This window comes from Heptranchias perlo, chromosome 2 (assembly GCF_035084215.1).
Source record: "Heptranchias perlo isolate sHepPer1 chromosome 2, sHepPer1.hap1, whole genome shotgun sequence".
NCBI lineage: Eukaryota > Metazoa > Chordata > Chondrichthyes > Hexanchiformes > Hexanchidae > Heptranchias > Heptranchias perlo.
The window spans coordinates 64475044-64502618 of NC_090326.1; the positions used below are offsets into that span (position 1 = coordinate 64475044).

The window sequence follows — 27575 nt, forward strand, 5'->3', positions numbered from 1 at the left end:
TTGGATACAAAATTGGATTGACGACAGAAGACAGAGGGTGGTTGTAGAGGGTTGTTTTTCAAACTGGAGGCCTGTGACCAGCGGTGTGCCTCAGGGATCGGTGCTGGGTCCACTGTTATTTGTTATTTACATTAATGATTTGGATGAGAATTTAGGAGGTATGGTTAGTAAGTTTGCAGATGACACCAAGATTGGTGGCATTGTGGACAGTGAAGAAGGTTATCTAGGATTGCAATGGGATCTTGATAAATTGGGCCAGTGGGCCGATGAATGGCAGATGGAGTTTAATTTAGATAAATGTGAGGTGCTGCATTTTGGTAGATCGAATCGGGCCAGGACCTACTCCGTCAATGGTAGGGCGTTGGGGAGAGTTATAGAACAAAGAGATCTGGGAGTACAGGTTCATAGCTCCTTGAAAGTGGAGTCACAGGTGGATAGGGTGGTGAAGAAGGCATTCGGCATGCTTGGTTTCATTGGTCAGAACATTGAATATAGGAGTTGGGATGTCTTGTTGAAGTTGCACAAGACATTAGTAAGGCCACACTTGGAATACTGTGTACAGTTCTGGTCACCCTATTATAGAAAGGATATTATTAAACTAGAAAGAGTGCAGAAAAGATTTACTAGGATGCTACCGGGACTTGATGGTTTGACTTATAGGGAGAGGTTGGATAGACTGAGACTTTTTTCCCTGGAGAGTAGGAGGTTTAGGGGTGATCTTATAGAAGTCTATAAAATAATGAGGGGCATAGATAAGGTAGATAGTCAAAATCTTTTCCCAAAGGTAGGGGAGTCTATAACGAGGGGGCATAGATTTAAGGTGAGAAGGGAGAGATACAAAAGGGTCCAGAGGGGCAATTTTTTCACTCAAAGGGTGGTGAGTGTCTGGAACGAGCTGCCAGAGGCAGTAGTAGTGGCGGGTACAATTTTGTCTTTTAAGAAGCATTTGGACAGTTACATGGGTAAGATGGGTATAGAGGGATATGGGCCAAGTGCAGGCAATTGGGACTAGCTTAGTGGTATAAACTGGGCGACATGGACATGTTGGGCCGAAGGGCCTGTTTCCATGTTGTAAACTTCTATGATTCTATCTATGATTCTATAACGAGCTGTACTACCCCATTACCATCAGCAGAAGCTCTTAAAGTGTTAGCTGGCTTACTTAGAATCACACTCACTCCCTAGTCAGAAAGGTTGTGAGTTCAAGCTACATTCCAGTAATTAACTGCAAAATCTAAGCTGATACTCCAGTACGGTAGGTATTACACTGTTGGAAGTGTGTCCTTCAGATGAGACATTAAACCAAGGTCCTATCTGCCTGGTTCAGTGGTTCAAGTAGATGTTAAAGATGCTATGGCACTATTAAAAGATCAGCAGGGAGTTCTCCTGGTTTTTCTCGCAATCACCACCACCAAAATTAAATAAATTGCCATTCATCTCATTGCTATTTGTGGAACCTTGTTGTGTGCAAAAGGGCTACCACATTCACCTGCATAACAAAGGTGACTGCAATTCAAAAAGTAATTCAATATATATGACACACTCTTCGGGATATCTTGGGAGATGTGAGGTGCTGTTTTGATGGCAGGCAAAAGTTGAAACACATATTGGTTAATTCTGCAACTGTAAATGTTATTTGTGTTAGTGATCAAAAATAAGTTTATTTAAAATGAATTTTTTTGATTTGTTGTAGAACTTCTATTCTTGGGATTTCGTTTGGAACTGCTTTCCTTACACTCGTCTTCATCCTCTTTACCTGCTTTGCAGGACAGCTTCTGGTGGGTGTTCATGTCTTTCATTTAGGATAGAGATGACAATAAATTATTCTGCTAAAATAATAAATTAACTGATGGTTATTTATATTCATGTGATTGATCAGTTAGATAATATCTCATATACATATATATACGTATGTCTGTGATGAAGAGATCACCCACAGCAGTTAGGAAAACTGGTTAATTTTCTTAAAATGTAATGCAACTTTGATTCAAGAAACCAGTGCTAAAAATAACAATTGTAAACAATTTTACAACACCAAGTTATAGTCCAGCAATTTTATTTTAAATTCACAAGCTTTCGGAGATTTTCTCCTTCCTCAGGTAAATGTTTACCTGAGGAAGGAGAAAATCTCCGAAAGCTTGTGAATTTAAAATAAAATTGCTGGACTATAACTTGGTGTTGTAAAATTGTTTACAATTGTCAACCCCAGTCCATCACCGGCATCTCCACATCAAAAATAACAATGGCATCTTTAGGCAAGCTGTTCTTTTTAAAAATTATATTCTCCTTTCATCCTTCCTCTTCTTAAGGTGGTAACTCAAAGTGGCGTATAGTTCAATGGATGTTGGCCATACCGTGCTATTGTTCTCAAATGACCATTTTTTATATCTCAGCCTAGATAATGAGTGCCGACAGGTTTTTTTGACCATGGGCAATATCACAGTTGAGTCCAGCCACCACGGAGGGAGACCGCAATTAGCCAACAACTAAAGCAAATTCATAGAATTTAGAATTTAAAATAGAAATGCATTTGTACCACTATGTAGTATTAACTGTGGAAAAGCCGCAGGAGACATATACATTAATCTGCTTTAGCACTAAGTGGAGTGGACATTCAAGAGTAACAAAGGGGGCAACATGCAGCTCAACCATTCTGAAGCTAGAGGGTCAATATTAACAATCTCTTGAAATAATAGCAGACCTTCTGTTTTGTATTCCATTCTCCAGATAGCCTTATTGCCATGCAATCAAAGAGACTGTAAATCCTGATTTCAATGGTTCTCAGTGGATGCCCTATGGGATTCCATTATATTTGCTCCCCTGGTGCCTGAGGCTCAGATTCGTATGTTGACAAACTCGGGATATTAAATATAGTATATGTGTATATTTTTTTCTCATGCCATAATATATGCAATGCTTTACTGTGATGAAAATTTACAGATAAATAGTTGTAAAAATAACCTAGAATCTGGGCAGTGTTGTGTGGGTAATTACTTACCCTGTATTGCATCATTAATCCAGTACAGATCCTGATTCTCTTTTCATCAATAAATTTGGATGGAGTCGTGAACATAATTTGGTACATTTTATTGAGACACAAAAAGGATTTTATTTAATGTAGCTCAAGCCAGATGCTATGTGACAGGTTTGTCTGATACTGTGTGTTGAACACAATCTGAACACTAGTTATAATCAAGCATGTTTCATCAGATCTCACAGTGTATCCAGTTAAACAAGGCAATTTGAATCAAATAAATCTTTCTGTTTCATACATGGTACATTCCAAGTTACTTGATGGTGTACTACTTTTGTTTTTCTTTATTCAATTTTTCTCCTGCCTTTCCCCAAAGGTGTTGGCTCTTGCTGGAGTATGGTTCCATGGACATTCGCAATTCTTAAGTACCTTAGACAAGTGGCCACTCTTGATGTGTGAGTGAAGATAGTGATTGTTGACAAGCTGTTTGACGGTGCCTTGAGGGGGAAAATCACAGTCCTGTTCTCTTACACATGCAATTTCCTGCAAGGGTCACTAGATTTTACACAGCTATATCGAAGATTCTCACAAAAGTCCAGTTTATAGACTCCCTTTTACCCCATTGCCTACAGATAGGGGCCCTGATACAACCCAGAGGCTGCTGAAAGCTGGAGCAGCAAAACCTTTTCTCTGTCCCAAGGTTAAAATGGAAAGAAAAGTTTGAAATTATTTTCTCAGGTAACCTCAGCTTCATGTCATAAAATAGTGCCTCAATAAATTTTTTTATAATTCTCCGGGATGTGAGTGTCACTGACAAGGCGAGCATTTGGTGCCCATCCCTAGGTGCCTTTGAGAAGATGGTGGCGGATCTTCTTCTTGAACTGCTGCAATCCATGTGGTGAAGGTACTCCCACAATGCTGTTAGGGAATTCCAGGATTTTGACCCAGTGACAATGAAGGAATGGTAATATATGTCCAAGTCGGGGTGGTGTGTGATTTGGAGGGGAACGTGCAGGTGGTGGTGTTCTCATGCACCTGCTGCCCTTGTTCTTCTAGGTGTTGGAGGTCGCGAGTTTGGGAGGTGCTGCCGAAGAAGCATTGGTGACTTGCTGCAGTGAATCCTGTGGATAATGCACACTGCAGCCACGGTACACCGGTGGTGGAGAGAGTGGATATTTAAACTAGTTGATGGGTTGCCAATCAAGCGGACTGCTTTGTCCTGGATGGTGTTGAGCTTCTAGAGTGTTGTTGCAGCTCCATCCATCCCGGCAAGTGGGGAGTACCTCATCACACTCCTGACTTGTGGCTTGTAGGTGGTGGAGAGGCTTTGGGGAGTCAGGAGGTGCCACACACCACAGGATATCCAACCTCTGACCTGCACTCAAAACTATAACTGTTTCAGTTAAGTTTCTGGTTAATGGTGAGCCCTAGGATGTTGATGGTTGGGGACTTGGTGATGGTAATGCCAATGAATGTCAAGGGGAGGTGATTAGTCTCTTGTTGGAGATAGTCATTGCCTGGCACTTGTGTGGCGTGAATGTTACTTGCTATTTATCAGCCTAAGCCTGGATGCCCAAGCAGGCCTGAACTGCTTCATTATCTGAGGATTTGCGAATGGAGCTGAACAAATCTGCAATCATCAGCAAACAGCCCTACTTCTGACCTTATGATGGAGGGTAGGTCATTGATGTAGCAGCTGAAGATAGTTGGGCCTAGGATGCTACCCTGAGGAACTCCTGCAGCGATTAATGCACCTTACCTGTAGTCATCTTCCCATTTAAATAGTTTCCAATTTATGGTGCAAATAAGCAATTTGTAAAGATCACTGAGCATGGAACTTAAAATAGAATGAGCTGAAGTGTACATGATTATGGCTATTTTAGGATTCTGCATGTTGAATAGGATGACAGTGGGAAAATCTGTGCTTGATAAATCATGAATAAATTATGATCTTGCCTTTGCACATTTGGACACATCTTCATGGTTCCGGTAATGCCTTCTCAAATGTTTTTGAAGTAAGTGTCAATGATGTGTGGGACTTGCAGATCAAATTGAAACAGCAAGATTTTTTTGAACCAAAAAAATCTCTGACTGTTAATTGCATCCACTTCTGCAAAGATATAGAAAATTAGTCTTTCTGTTTTCTTCACCTTTCAAGGAAATAAGTTAGTCCTAATACTCAGTTTTCTCAAAAAGTATATTTTTATATAACTACTGCATCTGAAAGATGTTCTTTCCGCAGTTTTAAAGTGTCATATGTTTTAATACAGGAATAATGCATTCAAATACTTAATTGGTATCAAAAGAGGTTGGAGATTCTTCCTGCTATTACTTGAACAGCAATTGAATCTTGTTAAATACATAATTAATGGTTTATTTGACAAAAATGTAGTTTTCTAATTTTGTACTTTTGCAGGTAATACTTGAAATGAGCAAAACCAAAAGCATTTAGACTGACAGAAATTGTTAATTTGGACTGCAAGCACTGAATGCAATTTTTTTTTTAAAGAATAATTGTATTGTTGTTTCTTTTGCATCCAGAAGTGTAGCAAGAAGGCTTCAGCATCCTTGTTGTGGATTTTGAAATCATCTGAGATAATTGCCAACAGACCTTTGCCACGTCTTACACTCACAATGTCTACCACCACAGTTATATTAGTCATGGCCATATTTAACATGGTAAGTATGTTACTATATAATGAAACCAAATAGACTGTAATTCTTTTTAACATTGCAGGATTAATTTCCTTTATTAAATTCATTTTTTGTACTGCTATATTATATCATCTATATTTATTTTTCTTTCCTCTTGTATCATGAACCATTCACAGATGAGAGTATAAACAAATGTTTGCTCCCAGGCTTCTGCCAGAATCAGTATTGAGTCAGTCATCAAGGTTTGTGTAAGAATGAGCCACGGTTGACTTGCTCTCTGATGGCTTCTCACTGCCCAGCAGATAAACATGTTGCATCTACTTGGTGCAACTGATATTGGAAACTCGGCAGGAGGGACATTATATGCCCACATTCTACCACTCTATAGCACAGTGTTTAGGTGTTCTAACATGCTGTGCCACCCTTTCGCCCTTTGAAATCCAACTATTAATTATGCTTTGCAATTATTATTAATGTGTAATTCTAAGAAAGTATGAAATTATGAAAATGGAAGTGTTGATACTTTTCTTCAAACCGTGCAAATCCAGTAAATTGCTTGTTTCCAAAATATACTTGGATCAAACAGAACTTCCTCTGTGTGATAAGGTCTTGCATTTTTTTCTGTGGATCATTTAACTCTGTGTCTTAACCTTTTCTATGACAGTGAACTAAATTTCCTACTTTAATTGGTGATTGAAGTCCTCCTATTGCACCTGGTTTAGGGAGATTCAAATCATAGGGCTAAGCGTTAAAATAATGCTTAATAAGAGAACAAGCATATCTCCCTATAATAATCTATATCTTGGTGCTATTTACTTGGAGCACCCATAGTTCAGACAAATAGCAGTGGTAACAGTGTCGAACCAGGCTGAGATCAACTTCATTGTACACAGATTCAAAAGAGATCAATCTTGTGTAGCATAAATTACTGTGAAGATTTGATTTTGGATGGTTGTTTTCCTGTTCCTCGTCACTAATTATATCCCACTTCTGAATATGTAATGGTGTCATACATTCTTGTACACTATCCATGTTTTACAAATTTCAAAGCTGTATTTTGGAGAAAACATAATGGGCCAGAAATTGCTGTGAGCGGTGAACGGATGTCACCCGCCGCTAGTAAGTAACTAACTCACCCACAAACTTTTTGCGGTCTTCTGGGCATCAACTTACTTTAATTGAGAGCTGCAAGAAGGGCAGCGGTCATTCCTGGGCCTCCCTGAGCAGTGAGAGGAGGAAAGGATCTCTCTCTCCCCTCCACCAATCAGCTTGAAGCAAGCCACACTGTGAGAACCAGGAAGTGAAGCTCATTCACAAACCGCGCAGACTAAGAACCAGACTAAGTCAGATAAGATTAGTAAATGTACTATAACATCAGATAGAGAAAGCGAAATAAAGAGAGGGTAAGATTAAAAGACTGAGGTAAAAGAGGCAGAAAGAAGAGGTAAAAAAATTAAAATTTTAAATGCTTTAATTTAAAAAAAATTTTAAATGTCCAAAAATGATTAAAATCGGGAGAATGAGAGTCCACATTTGAAAATTCTGACACCCGGCTCTCAGACTTTATAAACAACTCTGACAGCTAAAAAGCTCCTTCCGGCTGAATTCTGGCTTCATTAATTATGCACGAGATTAACAAGCTCAGAGCAGCCCTAACTTTTTTAGTCTATTTTGTTGAGTACTTACCACGTTCCAGCCACAAGTTCGCGCTCCTCCATTGATTTCAAAGGCCAGCCAGCCAGCGAGCTGTCAATCCTCGGAGCTTTCAGATCACCAGTGAATCAGGAAGAGCAAGTTCCGGATTTTCGCCTTTGACTCCACATGTGAGTGCTGGAACTTGCTCTTCGCTTTGCCCATTAATAATGGTGAGCCCTCACCGTTATTTTAGGAGCATTTTTCGGCCCAATGTAAGCAGTACTGGATAGTGGAAAAGATGCACATAGAAAAGTACAACTGCTAAGGAACAATACGTTGCTTAGTGTTGCATGAATGCTCAGGAATGTCTCTCTCCATTAAGCGTCTTTGTATTATGTAATGATGTGTAACTCTTTATGGGATACATAAGAGGCTAAGTTTAATTATACAAATATGGAAAATTGATAAAAGCAAATGTGAATGTGAGAGAAAAGAGATAAAGGAACATGAGAAAGGGGGGAGTCAGAGCCTAGCACAGAATCCATGTTTATGCAGACATCTGAATTTTCTCTCAGCCTTTTTTAAACCATGTTCATAAGAATCCAGCATTCATTTTGCAAAATAATTGATCTGAACTTCATCCTTCCGAATGAACCAAACTACCTCTGATAGCTAATCATAGAAAAGTAGAATCAGTTCAGAGGTGAATGGAAAAAAGTGCCTCCACAGAATTTTTGTCCATTTATTTTTATTTGGGATTTATTCTGCCGTTATCCATGCAAATGAACTAAAAATGAGAAAAACTGCTATAGAATCATAGCAAATTTACAGCACAGAAGGAGGCCATTTGGCCCATCGTGTCTGCGCTGGCTGAGAAACGAGCCACCTGGCCTAATCCCATTTCCTGCATTTGGTCCGTAGTCCTGCAGGTCATGGGTCTTCAGTTGCACATCCAGGTATTTTTTAAATGAGTTGAGGGTTTCTGCCTCTACCACCCTTTCAGGCAGTGAGTTCCAGACCCCCACCACCCACTGGGGGAAAAAAATTTCTCATTTCCGCTCTAATCCTTCTACCAATCACTTTAAATCTAAGCTCCCTGGTTATTGACCCCATTCACTAAGGGAAATAGGTCCTTCCCATCCACTCTATCTAGGCCCCTCATAATTTTGTACACCTCAATCAAATCAACCCTCAGCCTCCTCTGTTCCAAGGAAAACAACCCCAGCCTATCCAATCTGTCATCATAGCTAAAATTCTCCAGTCCTGGGAACATCCTCATAAATCTCCTCTGCACCTTCTCTAGTGCAATTACATCCTTCCTGTAATGTGACCAGAACTATGCGCAGTGCTCAAGCTGTGGCCTAACTAGGGTTTTATATAGTTCCAGTGTAACCTCCCTGCTGTTATATTCTATGCCTCGGCTAATAAAGGAAAGCATTCCATATGCCTTCTTAACCACCTTAGCTAGCTATGTGAGAGGGCAAGCTAACTACATAAGGGTAAGTACAGTGCCACTTATTTCATATTGCCAGTTCATCAAACTGCCCTATAGAATAATTAAATCAGCTTCCCAAACCAGCAAGAAAATAGATTATATTTTATTACTGATTCTGATGAATCCAACATCTGTTACTCTTCCTTGTCACATCTGCTTGTGTAGGTGGTTGCAAAGTAATTCATAATAGTGCATGTTAAAATCAGGACCTCTGGTCCCTCGATTGTAGGGAGATACAGACCTAAATGGTTCTGTGAAAAACAAGCATTGTTAAGGCATAAAATGAAGTAAAATGAGGCATGTGTGGCTTACCGCCACAAACCCACCCCAAAAAATGGCCACTCTAAAAGTGGTGGTATGAGCATGGTGATTTTGGATTTCCTGAGTGAAGCTTGCAGTAAATTTGCCTACACAGTGATTTTTGGTTGGTTCTTGCCATGGAACTTCTTTGAAGACTCCTTCTGACAGTTTGACTATTGGGGAGTTATGCCAGCTGCTGGCTGAAGATCTGCCGCCCACTTCCACCAGGAGTAGAGCATTGTCTGTAACAGTGAAAATGACCACTCATGAAATATTTTGCCACAGGATCTTTCCAGGCAGTTTCGTGTGACCTGTATCACATTAGTCAGGCATCAGCACACAGTTGTATAAAGAAGATCATTGATGCTCTACTCAGGTGGGCCTCGCAATTTATTACTGTTTCCATGGAACTTGTGAAATAAATAGAGAGCAGTCCAATTCTGAAGATTGTCAAGATTCCCAGAGGTTCAAGGAACAATTGTTGGAGCACATGATATTGAAATTCCCATACGACAACCCCTCAAATTTCATTAATAGAAAACATTTTTATTCAATAAATGTCGAGCTAGTGTGTGATGCCAATCACCTTAAACATCCAGCTAGTGTGTGTTGTCAATCACCTTATCATACATGCTATTGCCCGCTACCTAGGAAGCTGCTATGATGCTTTTATCATGCAACAATCCCCACACCAGCCTTGATGACTTAGAACCATGTTTCAGGATGGTTAATTGATTTCCCTTGCAGTCATGGCTTATGACTCCAGTAAGGCATCCACAGACCGAGGGGGAGACCAAATATGATGAGGCCCATGGGACTACAACAGCAACTTGCATTTATATAACGCCTTTAATGTAATAAAACTTCCCAAGGTGCTTCACAGGAGTGTAATCAGACAAAAATTTATACCAAACCAAAGAAGGAGACATTAGGACAGGTGAGAGGTAGGTTTCAAGGAGCATCTTTAAGGAGGAGAGAGAGGTGGAGAAACGGAGAGGTTTAGGGAGAGAATTCCAGAGCTTAGGGCCTTGACGGCTGAAAGCGGGACCACCAGTGGTGGGGCAAACGAAGGGAGGGTGATGCGCAAGAAGCCAGACTTAAAGGAATGCAGAGCTCTCAGAAGGTTTTAGGACTGGAGTTGGTTACAGAGATATAGAGGGGCAAGGCCATGGAGGGATTTGAACACAAGGATGAGAATTTTAAAATCGAGACATTAGTGGACCGGGAGCCAATGTAGGTCAATGAGCACAGGAGTGATAGGAGAACGGGATTTGATGCGAGTTAGGATACAGGCAGCAGAGTTTTGGATGAGTTCAAGTTTGTGGAAGGTGGAAGATGGGAGGCCGGCCAGGAGAGCATTGGAATAGTTGAGTCTGAAGGTAACAAAAATGTGGGTGTGTTTCAGCAGCAGATGGGCTGGGGAGGAGACAGGAGATATTACAGAAATGGAAGTAGTTGATCTTGGTGAGGGAAATGATATGGGGTTGGAAGCTCAGCTCAGGGTCAATTAGGATGACGAGATTGCAAACAGCCTGGCTCAGCCTGAGTCTGTGGATGGAATTGGTAGCTAAGGAATTGAGTTTGTGGGGCGGCCAATGACAATGGCTTATGTCTTTCCATTATTTAATTGGATAAAATTTCAGCTCTTCCAGGAACCTTAATAGACCAGATCATAGGCATTTTGAAGTTTTGTTTTAGATGCCTGGATAAATCTGGTAGAGCCCTGCAGTACACCCCAGCAAGAATCTCCAGAATTATTGCTGCTTGCTGTATCCTAAACAATATTGCTATGCAGAAAGGCTTGTTACTTCTTAAAGCTGAAATAATGATGATGATGAAGATGGAGGAGAGTGCAGAGGAAGGATTGGAGGTGGAGCCTGCAGCCTGAGCCTCCATAATAGAGAAGTCACATTCCTACATAAGTTGTAGTCCATTAAGTTATAGGCATCCACAGAAATGAACTCTGAAGTCTGTGGTCAAATAAATGTTACTTTTCAGAACAAATTCATCAAAAATTTCCAATAATTTATTACACTCTAACTGCAACAATTTCTTATCACTGTGTCTACCCTTGGTGCTAGCTACCTTACTCTCGCTCCTAATCGACTACTTCAATGAGCTGTTCGTTGAGTGATGGGAGATTGAGAGGTGAGCCACAGGGAAGATTCCTCTGGAACTTTTGAGGACTGAGGTGATTCTCATCTCAGTGAAGCTGCAGTCCCTGAGGGAATTACTTCTGATTGCCATTCTCTTGTATTTCCAAGAGATGCCATCCCATGCACGAAAAAGTACAGAGCTTTGTCAAAAGAAAATTTCTATGAAGTAGATGTGCTGCAAGACAATGTAACTACTTTCCTGACAATGTCTTCTGCAAAATGTCAGTCCTAGAAGTTAAAGATATAATTCTGGAGCATTTAGCCAATATTTTCCTGAAAGAAAGGCAAATGAATTTTATGATTTTGCCTGGGTTCGAAATGCATTTTCAGAGGGCTTTGTAGCAAAGGCCAAGATTACCGAGCGTCTAAAAGAGAATTTGATCGATGCTGGTGACTCTGTTTTGAGAGATCATTTTAAAGCCATGCCTCTTGATCAATTCTGGCTCTCAATTCAAAAAGAGTTCTCTGAGTTTTCCCAAAGAGAGTTACCAACAATGGTGACTGTTTATAACCTGTATTCTGATGGTGACTGGGTGTAACAGGCTGAAAACCTGGTAAATAAAACAATATTCATTTAACAAGAATCTACAGCTAAAATTACACCATTAACAGGAGTGAATGCAATGGGCACAGATAAAAAATTAGTTAAAATTTTCAATTTTTAATCTAGCAAGTACACTGTTAACCATTTTTACCTCAGATTTTGAATTCTAGCTTAAGACAGTCAAGCTACAAAATATGGAAGTATGGTAGCAATGTATGCCTGTGCACATAATAGCCTGGAGAAAAAACTTCTTGTGATCAAAAAGATACTGTCTTTTCCTTGCTTACAGCAAAATCTCTTAATACTCCAGCTATTTTGATAAAGAAAATGCCCTTGACAAGCACAGAATTGAAAGCACAGAGGATGCTGACGCATTCAAAGCTGCCTCCGACATGTTTTTGTTGCAGTGAGCTGAGCAATTAGTATTTCAGAGAACTACTTTGAAGATGACGAGAACATGATGGTTAAAAATCTTAACAAAAGTAAAATAATTTATTATGTCTTTGAAAGTACATGACGAAGCAAACTGAATAAAAGCTACGTGTTTTGACTACACTCCCTCATTTTAAAACAGGACAGAAAAAGAAATCAATTCTGGTTCTCTATTTGCCTAAATGAGTTTAACCCCTTCAGATCTGCTGAGCTTTTCTACATCAAAATGAAACATCTAATTGAATTTCTGAGAACGCATTGGGCTGATTTGCATGTCCAATCCTGGAACTGGAGGGAGGCAGGTGCAACAGAAATAGCACCCGCCTGAGTCAATAAGCGCTGATCCCAGCTAAGCTTCTTGGTTCAGTATAATTAACATAAATTTGGCAAGCTGCAGGCATAAGTAATGTCTAGGATTGGCAGCACGTACATTTGGGGTTGGGAAATTGTTTGCTGTTGCAAATCTTAAAAGCTGTGGAAATATAACTGGTGCAACTGCATCTGAGAAGGGACATCCTCTTCCCTACAGATGTGTCCCACAGCAAGTTGGGCAAGATTCTTTGCAAGAGATAACCATCCATGTGAATGCCAACACCGTTGTTCCAAGCTATTGGCTACAGTGTTGCAAGAAGTTCAATGATTTCACTAGGTGCAGAAGGTAGAAAATCCTACTCACATCTCTCATTGTTTCGGCCTTGAAGGGTAGGACCCATGCCTTCACCCCCACACAGTCTGACAGTACCTGGGAAGATTCCCATGTTGGCGCAATATGCAGCAAGGTAGACTCTTATGCACCTCCTTTTGTGTCTTTCTGTATATCTGAAATTCTGCTCGCCCTGACAACTTCTACATACTATAACAGCATAACGATTGTTCCTGTCATCATATACACTATAGTATGCAGGCTAATACATGGTCAATGCTGACTGCCTTCTAACCCATGTCAATTATCTAACCCCTTGTACTGTTCTTGCAAGAGAAGAGTGCCAAGAGGGAGAGAAGCTGCACAAGAAGAGACTCCCTCAACCTGACCCTTTTGAGGAGGCAGCCCTCGAGATCCAGGGCAGGGATAATTTGGAGGGAGCAGGAGATGGGAAGCCAGAGACTTTTCCAGACCTCTCTTTACCCTATCCTTCACTCACTGCAACTCAATCAGAAAGTGAACATCAATTCCTTCACTGTGTGGAAAGTGAACTGAGATGTCGTTGTTATCAAAGCGACATCCTAACCCATATGTCTCTTTTCTTTCCCAATGTCAGTCAAATGACTTGGAGTTAGGGTCCAGTGATATGGCAGCAGAAAGCCCATATCAAGATAGAAACATAGAAAATAGGAGCAAGAGTAGGCCATTCAGCCCTTTGGGCCTGCTCCGCCATTCAAAATGATCATGGCTGATCGTCTAACTCAGTATCCTGTTCCCGCTTTTTTCCCATATCCCTTGATCCCTTTAGCATTAAGAAACATATCTATCTCCTTCTTGAATACATCTAATGACTTGGCCTCCGCTGCCTTCTGTGGTAGAGAATTCCACAGGTTCACCACCCTCTGAGTGAAGAAATTTCTCCACATCTCGGTTCTAAATGGCATACCCCGTATCCTGAGACTGTGACCCCTGGTTCTGGACTCCCCAGCCAAAGGGAACATCCTCCCTGCATCTAGTCTGTTTAGTCCTGTTAGAATTTTATATGTTTCGATGAGATCACCTCTCATTCTTCTAAACTCTAGTGAATATAGGCCTAGTCGACCCAATCTCTCCTCATACATCAGTCCTGCCATCCCAGGAATCAGTCTGGTAAACCTTTGTTGCACTCCCTCCATGGCAAGGACATCCTTCCTCAGATAAGGAGACCAAAACTACACACAATACTCCAGATGTGGTCTCATCAAGGCACTGTACAACTGCAGTAAGACATCCCTGCTCCTGTATTCAAATCCTCTTGCAATGAAGGCCAACATACCATTCGCCTTCCTAACTGCTTGCTGCACCTGAATGCTCGCTTTCAGCGACTGGTGTACAAGGACACCCAGGTCTCGTTGCACCTCCCCTTTTCCCAATCTATCACCATTCAGATAATAATCTGCCTTTCTGTTTTTACAACCAAAGTGGATAACCTCACATTTATCCACATTATACTGCATCTGCCATGTTCTTGCCCACTCACCCAACTTGTCTAAATCACATTGGAGCCTCTTTGCATCCTCCTCACAGCTCACATTCCACCCAGCTTTGTGTCGTCTGCAAACTTGGAAATGTTACGTTTAGTTCCCGCCTCCAAATCATTGATATATATTGTGAATAGCTGGGGCCCAAGCACTGATCCCTGCGGTACCCCACTAGTCACTGCCTCCCACCCAGAAAAAGACCCATTTATTCCTACTCTCTGTTTCCTGTGTGTCAACCAATTCTCAATCCATGCCGGTATATTCCCCCCAATCCCATGTGCTTCAATTTTGCACACTAATCTCTTGTGTGGGACCTTATCAAAAGCCTTCTGAAAATCCAAGTACACCACATCCACTGGTTCTCCCCTATCTATTCTACTAATTACATCCTCAAAAAACTCCAGTAGGTTTGTTAAGCATGATTTCCCTTTCATAAACCCATGCTGACTTTGTCCAATCCCGTTAATGCCTTCCGAGTGTTCTGTTATCACATCAAGATGCACCACTACTGATTTTTACACTGCCAAGTATGAGCATAGCTACATCCACCTGCAGCATTCAGATGGTGACATTTAAAAGAATACATTGGATGATACATGGAGGACGAGTGAGTAGGAGCCGGTGGCGGTGGCAATGAGGGAAAGGAACAAGCTGCTCGGAAGGCTAGCTGATATCCATTTTCTGTTGAAAAGGTCGTTGAAAAGCTCTTGAAAGAACAATGCTTTCTGAGCATTGACACACTTCTGCAAGGTTCAGAGAGTGTGCATTGGAGTTTTCAGCGTATGATGGCTAGTGTGGAGGATTCTACAACCCACATATATAGCGTTCTAATGCACAGTCCACCTTGGAGCGTGTAGGCTGCAGCTGGGCTGCCTCAAGCCCCTGCTCACAGAGGTGAACAATTATCATCATCTCAGGAGCCTTTGGCTGAATCAAAGCAACTATCCACCTTCCATGCTCCAGCCACTGGGGCAGCACTTCATAGAAGCACAAGATTAGGGAACACAGCACTCAAGAACCAAGGATAAACACTGGGGTGGCAAACATTAGCAAGAAATCCAAGTGTTGAGCAATAAAATTTAGTGGTACTTCATTGAAATTGTGTTAAGAGAGCAGTCGTGTAACCACAACGTAGATTGGAACCTAAGGTGAGATAAATGCTCTGTTTGGCAGTTGTGGAGCAGTTATTGACTATAGGGAACCAGGAAACGATGAAAGTATTTTGGGAGGACGGTAGATGCAAGGGAGCTAAGGTTTTCCTATGTGAAGGACTCATTAATCAGATCTTGACAAATGGCTCTGGTGACTGGAATTGTTATTCTCAGTGTTGACCGGAGGTCACCGGTTACGGTTACTGGCTTAGTACAAAGAGGAGAAGAATCAATTCTCTCTTAACTCTCAATTCACTTTATTCACGCCGTTACATCATATACATATAGCTTATACGTCAGGTTAGATATAGGCATGCAGTTTACACCAGGTTATACAGTCTTATACCCAAACTAAGATCTAAACGCACACCCACTAGGTTTCTCTGATACTCCCTGAGTGGTCACAGAATATAAAGGATAATACCCGAAAAGGAGAGCTGACGCTGGCCAGGCGTTCCGTTCTCTCTCTCTTTCAACGTCATCTCTACGCCCCTGATGTAGAGTCTTCCACTTCTGCGATGGTTGGTCTCCGGAGTCTTCGCTCTGGCTCCACGCCCCAGATCCTTCATTCTTATTTCGAATCTTATCTCTTCAGGCTGTGCTGTCTCTCTATTTCGTTGGTTTAGGCTTTCTGGTTACCCTGTGTCTTCTCCTCATTGGCTCTGTCCCAAGGACTTAGGTAGCATTACCTCATTACTCCTTTTCTAAATAAGGACTTGTGTCTTATCACATTTCCTTTGCCTTTCACAAAACTTGGTTAATTCGAACCGGTTCCAGCCAGCGGGTAAGACGGGGCCTGAAAGCAGAAAAACAAAGGAAACAGGAAAAGAAGAACCCTATTTTAAAATTTTTGTGGATGGCTCTTCATCAGTACAAGACGGGGAAAGGAGAACTGGCTGTGGGATATACATGGAGGTTAAGAAACGGACGGTTAGAATCTGAAATAAATTGGGAACATCAGTGTGTGACTTCACCCTTGGGAGACTAAAGGCTCTCCTCTCCTGGGGCAACTCCATATGTATTCCGCGTTGCACAACAAACCAAAATAACATATGACACTCTGGTTGGGCTGTTTTGGAGGAAGTCCCCAGATCTGTCAAGACATTGGAATTGTTGCTTCAAAGATCCCTTGTTGGGAAAAAGTAAAGCAATCTTCATTTTGCTTCTAACTCATGTTATTGCTATAGGTGTTGTTAGCCTCTACCTTAATTCTTTCCATGACAGATCGTAGCCATTTTTCATTATCATGTTTTTGATGGGGATAATAAGCACTGTTGAATAAAGCAAAAGTATTTTAGTGACACAGAATCTGTGTGGGTAGCATCCAGGCATAAGTGCTGAGATGTGCCACCACTGACCTTGTCAAAGTTTGTGGAGTCAGGGGGAGGTTCTTTCATTTCCACGCCAATGACGGGATCCTATGCCACTAAGGGTGGCAAACTGCAGCGTAGGTTGCTCGATCCAACGGGGTGCCAGTTCCCTCCTCCCTGGAAAGAAACTACCCTCCTGGCGCCCTCTGTAAGGGGCCAAAAATGGATTTTAAAAAATGCCTGAACCTTTGGGGGTCCAGGCCATGATCCAGGCCTGGAAGCTCAGGTGGGTCCTACAGGGTCAGTCAACTGGCCGTTATGCCCGGTTTTACTCAGCATACCGGCCACTGATGATCCTCCCATGTACTGAGAGGGTGGAGGCACAGGAAATCTGAGTCTTCCCACTCCCAGCCCCACCCTATCCTATGTCACTGACCTTGCTTGGTGTGTATGGAGGATCTGCCCCTGATAAGACCTCGCAGAGTCCACCAAAGTAAGCCTGACACCTGGTGTATCCAGGTTTCAGCCTAATTTGTGGCCTTTCTAGCACACTCCCACCAGAGTTACAGTGGAAGCATGCTGGAAGGGCCGTAATTTTTCATCCCCAATACCTCCACTCATTGCACAGTTCAGATAGTACAGCATGCAGGATGCAACAGTACATTCATTCCCAGTATTTCTTCTTTATATTTAATTGTCCTGGCAATATATCCTTACACTATATTTGCTTTTGCAATAACCTCACAGCATTGATCATGGACTACAATGACTCCTACACTAAAACACCCAACTCCTTCTCCCACCAAACAGCCTTGAGCAGCAGCCCTGTATGGTGTACACATGCTTGGATTTGCCAAATCTTACCAAAGTCTATTATGCTACATTTATTTGTATTAAAAATACAGAATAAAAATCCTGGAACTCCCTACCTAATAGCACTGTGGGAGTACATTCACCACACGAACTGCAACTGTTCAAGAAGGTGGCTCATCACCACCTTCTCAAGGGCAATTAGAGATGGGCAATAAATGCTGGCGTTGCCAGCGACACCCACATCCCATGAACGAATAAAAAAAAATCTGACAGATACAGACCCATTCCCTCATCACACCTAAATCTGCCTGCAATCTATTTTCCTCATCTGAGGTCCTTACGCCTATCTTTGTGTCATCGATGCACTAATGGACAGTTCCCCCTACGTCTTCATCCACATCATTGGTAAAGATGGTGAAGAATGATTGCCCTAACACTAATCCCTGTGGGATTCCAACAGTGACTGATTCCCCACACAGAGCTACTACTATTAATAACTACTTTCTGTCTACGGGTATGTAACCAGTTTCTTATGCAACCCAAAATCTGCCCGCCAATTCCAGACATAACCTTATTTAGCAGCCTTTATGCAGAATCTTGTCAAAGGCTTTTTGAAAATCAAGATGTACAATGTCGTTCAGCTTTGGACATCGACCAACTTAGCAATTTCCTCAAAATATTCAACCAAGTTGGTGAAACAGCAGGGGAAATTTGTTCAAGTTTTTACTCTATTTGTGATATCATTATTTTGGGCTAGAAATTGTTTTATCGGTGCTATGCAGCCTCCCGAAGTGCCAAGATGGCAGCTTGGCTGCGCACGCACATTTCCAGTGTGACGTGCACTGGATGCCGTCTTGGTATAGGTATTATCATGCAACACTAATTTAAAGTGATAGACACCATTTTGCGACATAACGCTCAACTCAATGCACAGTCTTAACCACGACCATCTGAACATGTCTTAGAGTGCATGGAGGTCCCCCCACTAGCGCTATTTAAAGGGACCATGCAGGATTTACAGATTAGTTGCTGGATTATTGCTTCAGGCTGCTGATACATTTGTACCTGTTTTTGGAGGTCTCCTATTCTTGAATACCAGGATGAGGGAACATAGCCTAACATTTAGAGCCAGGACATGCAGGAGTGAAGTTAGTAAACCCTTCTACACGCAAAGGGCGGGAGAAGTTTGGAACACTGTTGTGAAAATGGCAGCTTTTGCTAGCACAATTGTGAATTCTAAATCTGAGATTGATAGGTTTCTGTGAACCAAGGGTATTAAAGGAAATGGGGCTAAGGCGGGTATATGGAGTTCGGTCACAGGTCCACCATGATTTCATTGAATAGCGGAGCAGACTCGAGATGCTAAATGCCACTGCCACTTGCTGCCTCCTGTTATGCGCCACCTTCTCCTGCAAGAAAGTGGGATGTGTGTATGGATGATATGCCTGTCATGGTTGAATAGCTGCCACTGTGTGTGGCCTGTGAGTTGTGGGTGGGCGGCTTGAAACAGTGGTAATGTGTAAGGGTGAGAGTAAGCATCTGATTGGAAGAGTTGAGTACTGATGGAAAGAATTTGTTGGTAGGTGGGTGATGGGGGATTTGGCGTGTGGAGCAGTGGATGCGGCTAGTGGTGCAGTTGGTAGGAGACACCACTTGACAGTTGACTTCACTCACCTTGACCACTCGCGTCAAAGCATTGAACTTCTTCCTGCACTGCATCCATGTCCATAGTGCAGTGTACCTGGCATTGACTTTGTCGCCCGCTGCCTCCCACTGCCTTTTGGGCATATGTCTGGGGGGCATCTTGCCCCCCCTCATCCCCCCCCCACCCCGCAGATATAGGATGTCCCTCCTTCCGTCCACCTCATGCACCAAGGCCTCTGGTGCATCAGCACCTTGGTGCACGCACTCTCGCAGGCCTGGTACAAACTCAGATTGGTAGATTGGTGAGGTGCGGCGTACAGATTGGAGGATGTGGGATTTAGTAGTGCGCAACCTATATTCAATGTTTTATCATAACTCATCAGTTTTAAGCATAGGAACGGGACCTGCATTTGTTTTTAACATGTGCGATGTCTGATCTCCGTTCAGACTCCATGCAGACATTTAGCAAATAACAGGTACTGGTTACCTTTAAGAGATTTTAAGAGACATCCTCCCTTTAAGAGATTGGGGCTCCCCCTGCTGGTGGAAAGTGCACATTTACTTGAATCATCATGTAAGGCTTAAATTTCAATGCTGCTTGAAGATATGGGGCCCGATATTACCATGGCGGCGGGGGGTCGATTGGGCGCGTGGGTAACGCGCCCGGTGAAATCAGTCTGCTTCCCGCGCAATCGCAGGCTGATTGGATCCACTTACCTGTTGTTCCGGGTTCCCCACTGCTAAGCTGCGCGGCGGGCGGACTGCGCATGCACAGTCAGGTCTGTCAGCTGGAGGAGCTCTATTTAAAGGGGCAGTCCTCCACTGACATGCTGCAAGAAATAGGAAAAATAACCGCATGGAGCAGCCCAGGGGGAAGGCTGCTCCCAGGTTTAATGATGCCTCACTCCAGGTATCATTGGATGGGGTGAGGAGGAGGGGGAGGACAGAGATCTTCCCCCCGGCGGGTGGGAGGAAGCGGCCTGCCTCTGCCACCCAGAAGGCCTGGCTCGAGGTGGCAGAGGAGGTCACCAGCACCACCAACATATCGCACACCTGCATACAGTGCAGGAGGCGCTGCAATGACCTAAGTAGGTCAGCCAAAGTGAATACACTTACTCATTCCCCTACACTCTGTCTGCCACATCACCGCCCCCACCCCACATCTCCTTCTGCACAGCCAACACTACTCTGTCACATCACTCCTCACACCCACTCAAAGCTCATCCTCATCTTACCTGCACTTACTCACCTTGCCAGTACTCATCCCACCACTACCACTCAACCCAATCCTCATACAATCTCATGGCTCTATCTCATACTCACCCTCTCATGCATCTCTTTCACAGTCAGCCTTACTCAACCTGCCACTACCTGTGCTGCAGCCACAGGGCATGCATCACATATGTGCAGTAGGAAGCGTAAGGCAAACGTGTCGTGAGCATGAAGGGGATGCACAAGGGTGTTTGAGGGTTTGTCATGGTTTTTACTTCTTTTAATTTCTGATCAACTCACATTACATATTATATTGGCAACACTACTGCCACGTCTTTGCAAATCTTGTCTGGTTTGTGCAATAATGCCCTTTCCTGAGGATCACAATGAAGAGCCACAACTGATGCCACCCATTGTGTCACTGCAGAGTGGTGTAGGTGTATTTGCAGGGCTCTTTTGTGCGACTGAGAGACATCGGCGATGTCCCCGGTGGCACCCTGGAAGGATGCGGAGGAGAAGTTGTTGAGGGCAGTGGTGACTTTGACAGCGACAGGTAAGAAGATGGTGCTCGGGCCAGCCGGGAGCAGCTCGGCATGAAGGAGGCTGCAGATGTGCACGACTGCATGTCGAGTGACTCTAAGCCTCCGTGTGCACTGCTGCTCAGAGAGGTCCAGGAAGCTGAGCCTCGGTCTGTGGACCCTGTGGCGAGGGTAGTGCCTATGCAACGCATCTCTCTCTGCGGTTGCCCTCCCTCCTGCTGTGCAGGTGGATGTGCCACAGCACTGTGTTGTGGAGCTCCATGTGTCAGAGGTAGACGGCGAGGCTGGTGATGCTGTTCGTCCTCTGAGGAAGTCATGACTGCAGCTACGGCGGCCCCCATCCGGATGATGCACATCTGAGGGGGTCCGCAAGGTAGGTACATGTGTCTGGACACCGGGGTAAGTGTGCAAGTTGGTCAGTTTTATTGTTAGGAGGAGGGTGGTGGAGGCCAAACTTTGTCCAAAGTGACAGAGTGGCCTCCTGCAATGAGTGAGGGTCTCCCCCCCCCCCCCACCTGTCAAATGGACCTTTGCAGCTGCCACAGGCTGATGGCTGCAACATGTCCATTTGAACTGGGAGTGTTTCCCCCAGTATGGGAAGCAGTCCCAGTTGTTTGCAAAATCCCAACCCTCCTAAAATATCACGTTAATCAGGTCTCTAAACGACCTGAAATACCTAAATAAATACCTTAAGTGGCACCCCGCCGGCTTTAATTGCCGGCGAGAGTCCCACATGCGGGGGCTGCGCGCGCATGTCAGCGCATCAGTGGGAAACCCGGAAATGGGGCGGGTTGGAGCCGGGCTCCGGACCCGCCCCAGGAATCTCTGATTTTCGTAGCCCCCCCGCCAGGAACGCACCCGATCACGGATGCTAAAATCGAGCCCATGTACTCAGGCCGGACGACTGTCTCGTCCTGCCTGCACAGGGGCCATCGGGCACAGGTTAATAGTGGATCGCGCTATCCACGCCCTATAATAGATTTTATCCAATTTTTTTCCCCCTTTGTTTTTAAAAGCAAGCAATTAACAAAGTTAAATCTTTGCCTAAACATTACTCCATTTGAAGAAGACACTTTGCATATTCAAATCTGTCACAAAAGAAAATATATTTTCAACGTTAATAACAGCATTTGTAACAAACCAGTCAAATGACCACCAAACGTAAAGCATAGTTTGTACATATTCTGATGATACAATGTGGAGCATGTCACCCCTCTTCCTCACCCCCCCCCCCACCCAACCCCATCCTGCATGGAACTAGTACATGATAGATGGAACATAGAATAAGTCAGGGGAGATATCCATTTCAAAGGACAAAAAATACAGTTTTTTGATGGAAGTATGCTCATATGTAATAGCAATTAAAAAAACTGACTTTATAACATTGACAAATGGTTTAAACATATTCACTGAATCTCTAGGTGAAGTCTAATTGATCATTAAAAACTTTCAGCTGCTTCCTGCGCTGAAACAATGTAAGATACATAAGCTGAGAGAAGATGTTTTACATTGATAGTCTTAGAGATGTTACTATTCTATTCTACTAAATGAAAACTTCTATTTTTTCCTTTAGTTTTTCTTGAAGAACTCAGTGTTACCTTCTGCCTCTATTAACAGCACAAATGCAAGTTTACAATTTACAAATGGGCAGGCACTGTGGCTTGTGCACAATGACTATTTCTTTCTACCAGTAAGTACAATTATACTTGACAGCTCTCTCCCTTATGAATTGTCTTCTATATGCATGTCAATTCTTTAGCTAATAGGGAGCAGTCTGTTGAGGTCATTTGTTTTTCACTGTACCAATTGTAACATTTAAAATAAAAAGTACTGTTCCTCCTCCCCCCAGTAATGGCACTATTCTGCAAATCCGGAAATAAAAAGCTGGACCAGTAAAAGTGACCAAGAAGCTATCAGATTGTTGTAGAAACGGAACTTGTTCACTAATGTTCTTTAGTGAAGGAAAACTGCCGTCCTCACCTGGTCTGGCCTATATGTGACTCTAGTCCTATACCAACTGAAGTCGCCTAGCAAGCCACTCAGCTGTATCAAACTACTACAAAGGATAATTGTAGCGTTTCAAGAAGAGGGCCCACCACCCCTTCTCCGGGCAACTAGGGTTGAGCAGTAAATGCCAGCAATGCCCACATCCCGATAATGAAAAGAAGTCATTAGGCCCACCCACTATTTTATTTTTAAAGCATTTTTAGGCTATTTTTCCCCGCATATCAGGTATTTAAAACCTTGGGAGTAATTTTCACCTTCATCGCTTGAGTTGAGCAGATTGCCTGCTCATTTTACAAGCCATCTGATTTTTGTTCCCTTGATTTCAATAGAATCCAACTTCGGCAAGTTCTAAAATAGGTGGGCAGACCCATTTCACCGGTTTACCACTTAAGTGATGAAGGTGAAAATGACTCCCCCTATTTTCACATTTTTCATCCAGTAAACAGGGCACTTGGGACCCCCTGACCATTTGCAACTCTGCCCCCACCCCCATGGATCATTTGCGGACACCTTATTCAGACTTCATATTATATAGTAATAATTGTTTAAGTGCTCTAGCAAACTAAAAGCTTCTTCTTATTTCAAATATTAAAGGCTTGTAGTTTTCTTAACTTACCATTACAGTTGTTAAACACATTAAAACCACTCATAGTGCTTTGAAAAGTAAACAGGAGGTGAAACCAATGGAAGTAAATTAGCAGCTACAGGGCCAGTAGATAGCAGTTGTAAAAGTAGGAAGGGTGTATTAATTCACTAGTACCCGCTGCTCTATTAGTTTATTGATTTTTTGGTGTGCCTGCTGCTCCATTAATTAATTAAACATTAGTGCACACTACTCCATTCTTGATTTATCAGTGTGCTTACTGCTCTACAAATTTATTAATGAATTTCTGCCTGATATACCATTAATTCATAGATTTGTTGGTGTGTCCATTTTTGCATTAATGTATTGATTTACGGGTGTGCCTGCTGCTCTATGAATTTATCCATTAGTTGATACTCACTTCTGCATTAATTGATTAATTCACTGATTAGCACTGCTCCATTAATTGAATTATTTATCGGTATGCATTAATTCACTGGTGCCTGCTGCCGTATGAATTTATTGATTTGTTGGTATACCCATTATTGATTTGTTGGTGTGCATGTTGTTCCAATGCATGTGCATGTGTCAGCTGTGGCTCAGTGTGTAGCACTCTCACCTCTGAGTTAGAAGGTTGTGGGTTCAAGTCCCAGAAACTTGAGCATAAAATCCAGGCTGATACTCCAGGGAGTGCTGCACTGTCAGAGGTGCCGTCTTTTGGATGTTTCAGGTGGATGTAAAAGATCCTATGGCACTATTTCAAAGAAGAGCAGGGGAATTCTCCACGGTGCCCTGGCCAACCATTATCCCTCAACCAACACCACGAAAAAAAGAACAGATTATCTGGTCATTATCACATTGCTGTTTGTGGGAGCTTGCTATGAGCAAATTGGCTGCCGCATTTCCTACATTACAACAGTGACTATAAATTTTAAAAAAGTACTTAATTGGCTGTAAAGCGCTTGGGGATGTCCTGAGATGGTGAAAGGCGCTATATAAATGCAAGTCTTTCTTTCATTACTTTGCTTCTGCTCCATTACTTTATTGATTTGTTGGCGTAATTGCTGCTCTGTAAATTTATTCATTCACTGGTGTCTACTACTACATTAATTAATTTGCTGGTGCCTGCTGTTTCATTGATTTATTGGTGTGCTTGCTGTTCTATGTATTTATTAGTGGCTGATGCTTCACTAATTTATTAATTTGTTTGTGTAACTGCTACTCCATTCATTAATTCTCTAGTGCCCAGTGCTCCACCAATTTATTGATTTATTAGTGTGCCTACTGCTCTTGGAATTTATTAATTTTTTGCCTAATTATTCATTCATTTCTTGTTTTTGCTGGTGTTTCCGCTGGTCTAGCAGTTCACTGTGGCCCATTTCTACATTAATTGGCTGGTACGCACTGTTGAGCCCGTTGCTCCAATGTTTTTTTTAATTTACTGCTTTATCTGCTGCTGTATTCATTTATTAATTTTTGGCTCCCATTGATCTCTGAATTTATTGATTCACTGCTTGCAGGTGCTCTATTAATTTATTAATTCACTAATGCCTGTTTGGTTGTGCTGCATGTTCATCAATAATATTTCAATGTTATCAGTGATTAGTGATGCATATTGTTTGGAATTTTTTTATATTGAAAAGCAAACTGATCTGATAACGTGAAACTCCACAGGAAGCTTTATGCTGAGTGAACATTTTCCTAATGGGTAATATTTGGTGTTAAAGTGAAATTCTCTGAACAAAAGCCGAGTCAGCAGTTGCAGTAAGAATGTACCTTTAATGAAATGTTTCAAGATTAATTAACACCAAAGGACACCTAAAAGCACAACGGAAGCGTTTTATTACACCCAATGGGCACATTTCCATATGACTGTCAGAAGACCATGTTTGATATTTATTTTATTATATCATCTTGACAGTGGTTATGAATTCTCTTCCCAACCAGAGAAATAAGATAGAAGTATCACAGTGGAAAAAGGAAATGTAGAACTTCATGTCAAGAAAAGAGCAACCAGCTCAACACATACAAAGATCTGAAATTATACTTATTTTTCCATCTGCAGTGGAACCTCCATTACTCATGCTCTGATTATCTCCCTTCTTGATTATTCATCGGATTATTCCTAGGTCAAAGCATTGCACAATACCAGGCAAGCAGAAAATCATTTACAGCACAAGAAAGACACATTTTTAAAAAAAGCTCATCAGAGATCAACCAATTTATTTTGTACCTGAGAAACGCAGGCTTATCTGTTGATTAATTGATGTAATTTCACATTGCCATAACATTAAATGGATGTTTTTTAGATTTTTGCTTGATTCACCTTTAGGAAGTAGGGAAATTATACAATTTTAGTTTTGCAGCTCTGGTTGATGATACTTGATGGATTGATGTGCACAGCAGTGGTTCTATAGAAACATCAAAGTACTACAGTCAGCTTGCTGCTGTCTGATTTTAATGCTGCAAGCTGCACAATTTAAACCTTTTGAAATCTCGACAATGTAGGTATCGCTCAGTTGTTTATGTTAACAACTCAAGTCTGTAACCATTTGTATTATTTCTGATTCTTTGTTGTATTTTTGTGAAGTTAATTTTTTTTTATTAGATTCTATTTCTTAAAAAAATTTCTACTGCACATCTTTAATGAAACCCTCTTAGAACAAAGTCCTGCTTGTCCCAACACACAAACATACAATAATGATGAACAGGAGAAGATCAGCTGATCCATCAAACCTGTCCCATACATTCATGCTACAATTAAGCAACCTGACTCCCAAAGCTCCCACTCTCCTGGGTAGGCAAAAAAAAACAGATTTTAACAAACCCCTGAGCCAATTCGGGTTGCGGGGGGGGGGGGGGGGGCAAGGGGGAAAGCATTCTAAAAAATCTCTCTCTAACTCCCAAAGGCAACCAAAACTAGTTCCAGAGACCACAATGATCATAAGGCATATCATCCAACCCATCCCATGTACCTTTTACACACAGTGATATCAGCCTGAGCCAGGAACTTGTCCGGCTCCCTTTTGTACGGTTTCAGTGAATCTGCAATCACTGCACAAGCCGGCAACTTGTTCCAGAGATTGATGACCCTCTGCGAAAAGAAGTACTTCTGACACCTAACGTAGAGCTATGCTTACATAACTTGTATGCATGTCCCCTAGTTCTCTCTAACCTATCAAATTCAAATAGTCTATTTACCCGGTCACAGTGTAGTTCCTTCATTATTTTAAATACCTCAATCAAATCTCTTCAAAGCCTGTGCTTTTCAAGAGTAAAGAGGCCATAAGACCATAAGAGATAGGAGCAGGAGTAGGCCATTCAGCCCCTTGAGCTCATGGCTGATCTGATTTTTACCTCAACTCCACTTTCCTGCTCTTTCCCCATATCCTTTGATTCCCTTGCTGATCAAAAATTTGTCTAACTCAGCCTTGAATGTATTCAATGACTCAGCCTCCACAGCTTTTTGGGGTAAAAAATTCCAAAGATTCACGACCCTCTGGGAGAAGAAATCCCTCTTCATTTTTGTCTTAAACGGGTGACCCCTTATTCTGAGACTATGCCCCCTAGTTTTAGATTCCCCCATGAGGGGTAACACCTTCTCAGCATCTACCCTATCGAGTCCCCTCAGAATCTTGTATGTTTCAATAAGATCTCCCCTGATTCTTCTGAACTCCAATGAGTATAGACCCAACCTGTTCAATCTTTCCTCATAAGACAACCCTTCCATACCCGGAATCAACCAAGTGAACCTTCTCTGAACTGCCTCCAATGCAAGTATGTCCTTCCTTAAATAAGGGCACCAGAACTGTACGCAGTACTCTAGGTGTGGTCTCACCAGCACCCTGTACAGTTGTAGCATGACTTCCCTGCTTTTATACTCCATCCCCCTAGAAATAAAGGCCAATATTCCGTTTGCCTTCTGGATTACCTGCTGCACTTGTATGTTGACTTTTTGTGTT

At 42.3% G+C, this 27575-nt stretch overlaps 1 protein-coding gene across 1 annotated transcript in view; it reads left to right on the forward strand.

The window, feature by feature from the left end:
* Nucleotides 1-27575, forward strand: part of LOC137339741 (adenylate cyclase type 2-like) — a 368927-nt gene that overhangs the window by 296795 nt on the left and 44557 nt on the right. Inside the window, exons 15-17 of the mRNA XM_068001920.1 lie at nt 1694-1778; nt 5516-5653; nt 22597-22713. Of these exons, the coding sequence (XP_067858021.1) occupies nt 1694-1778; nt 5516-5653; nt 22597-22713 (340 nt within the window). The remainder of the gene's footprint in view (nt 1-1693; nt 1779-5515; nt 5654-22596; nt 22714-27575) is intronic.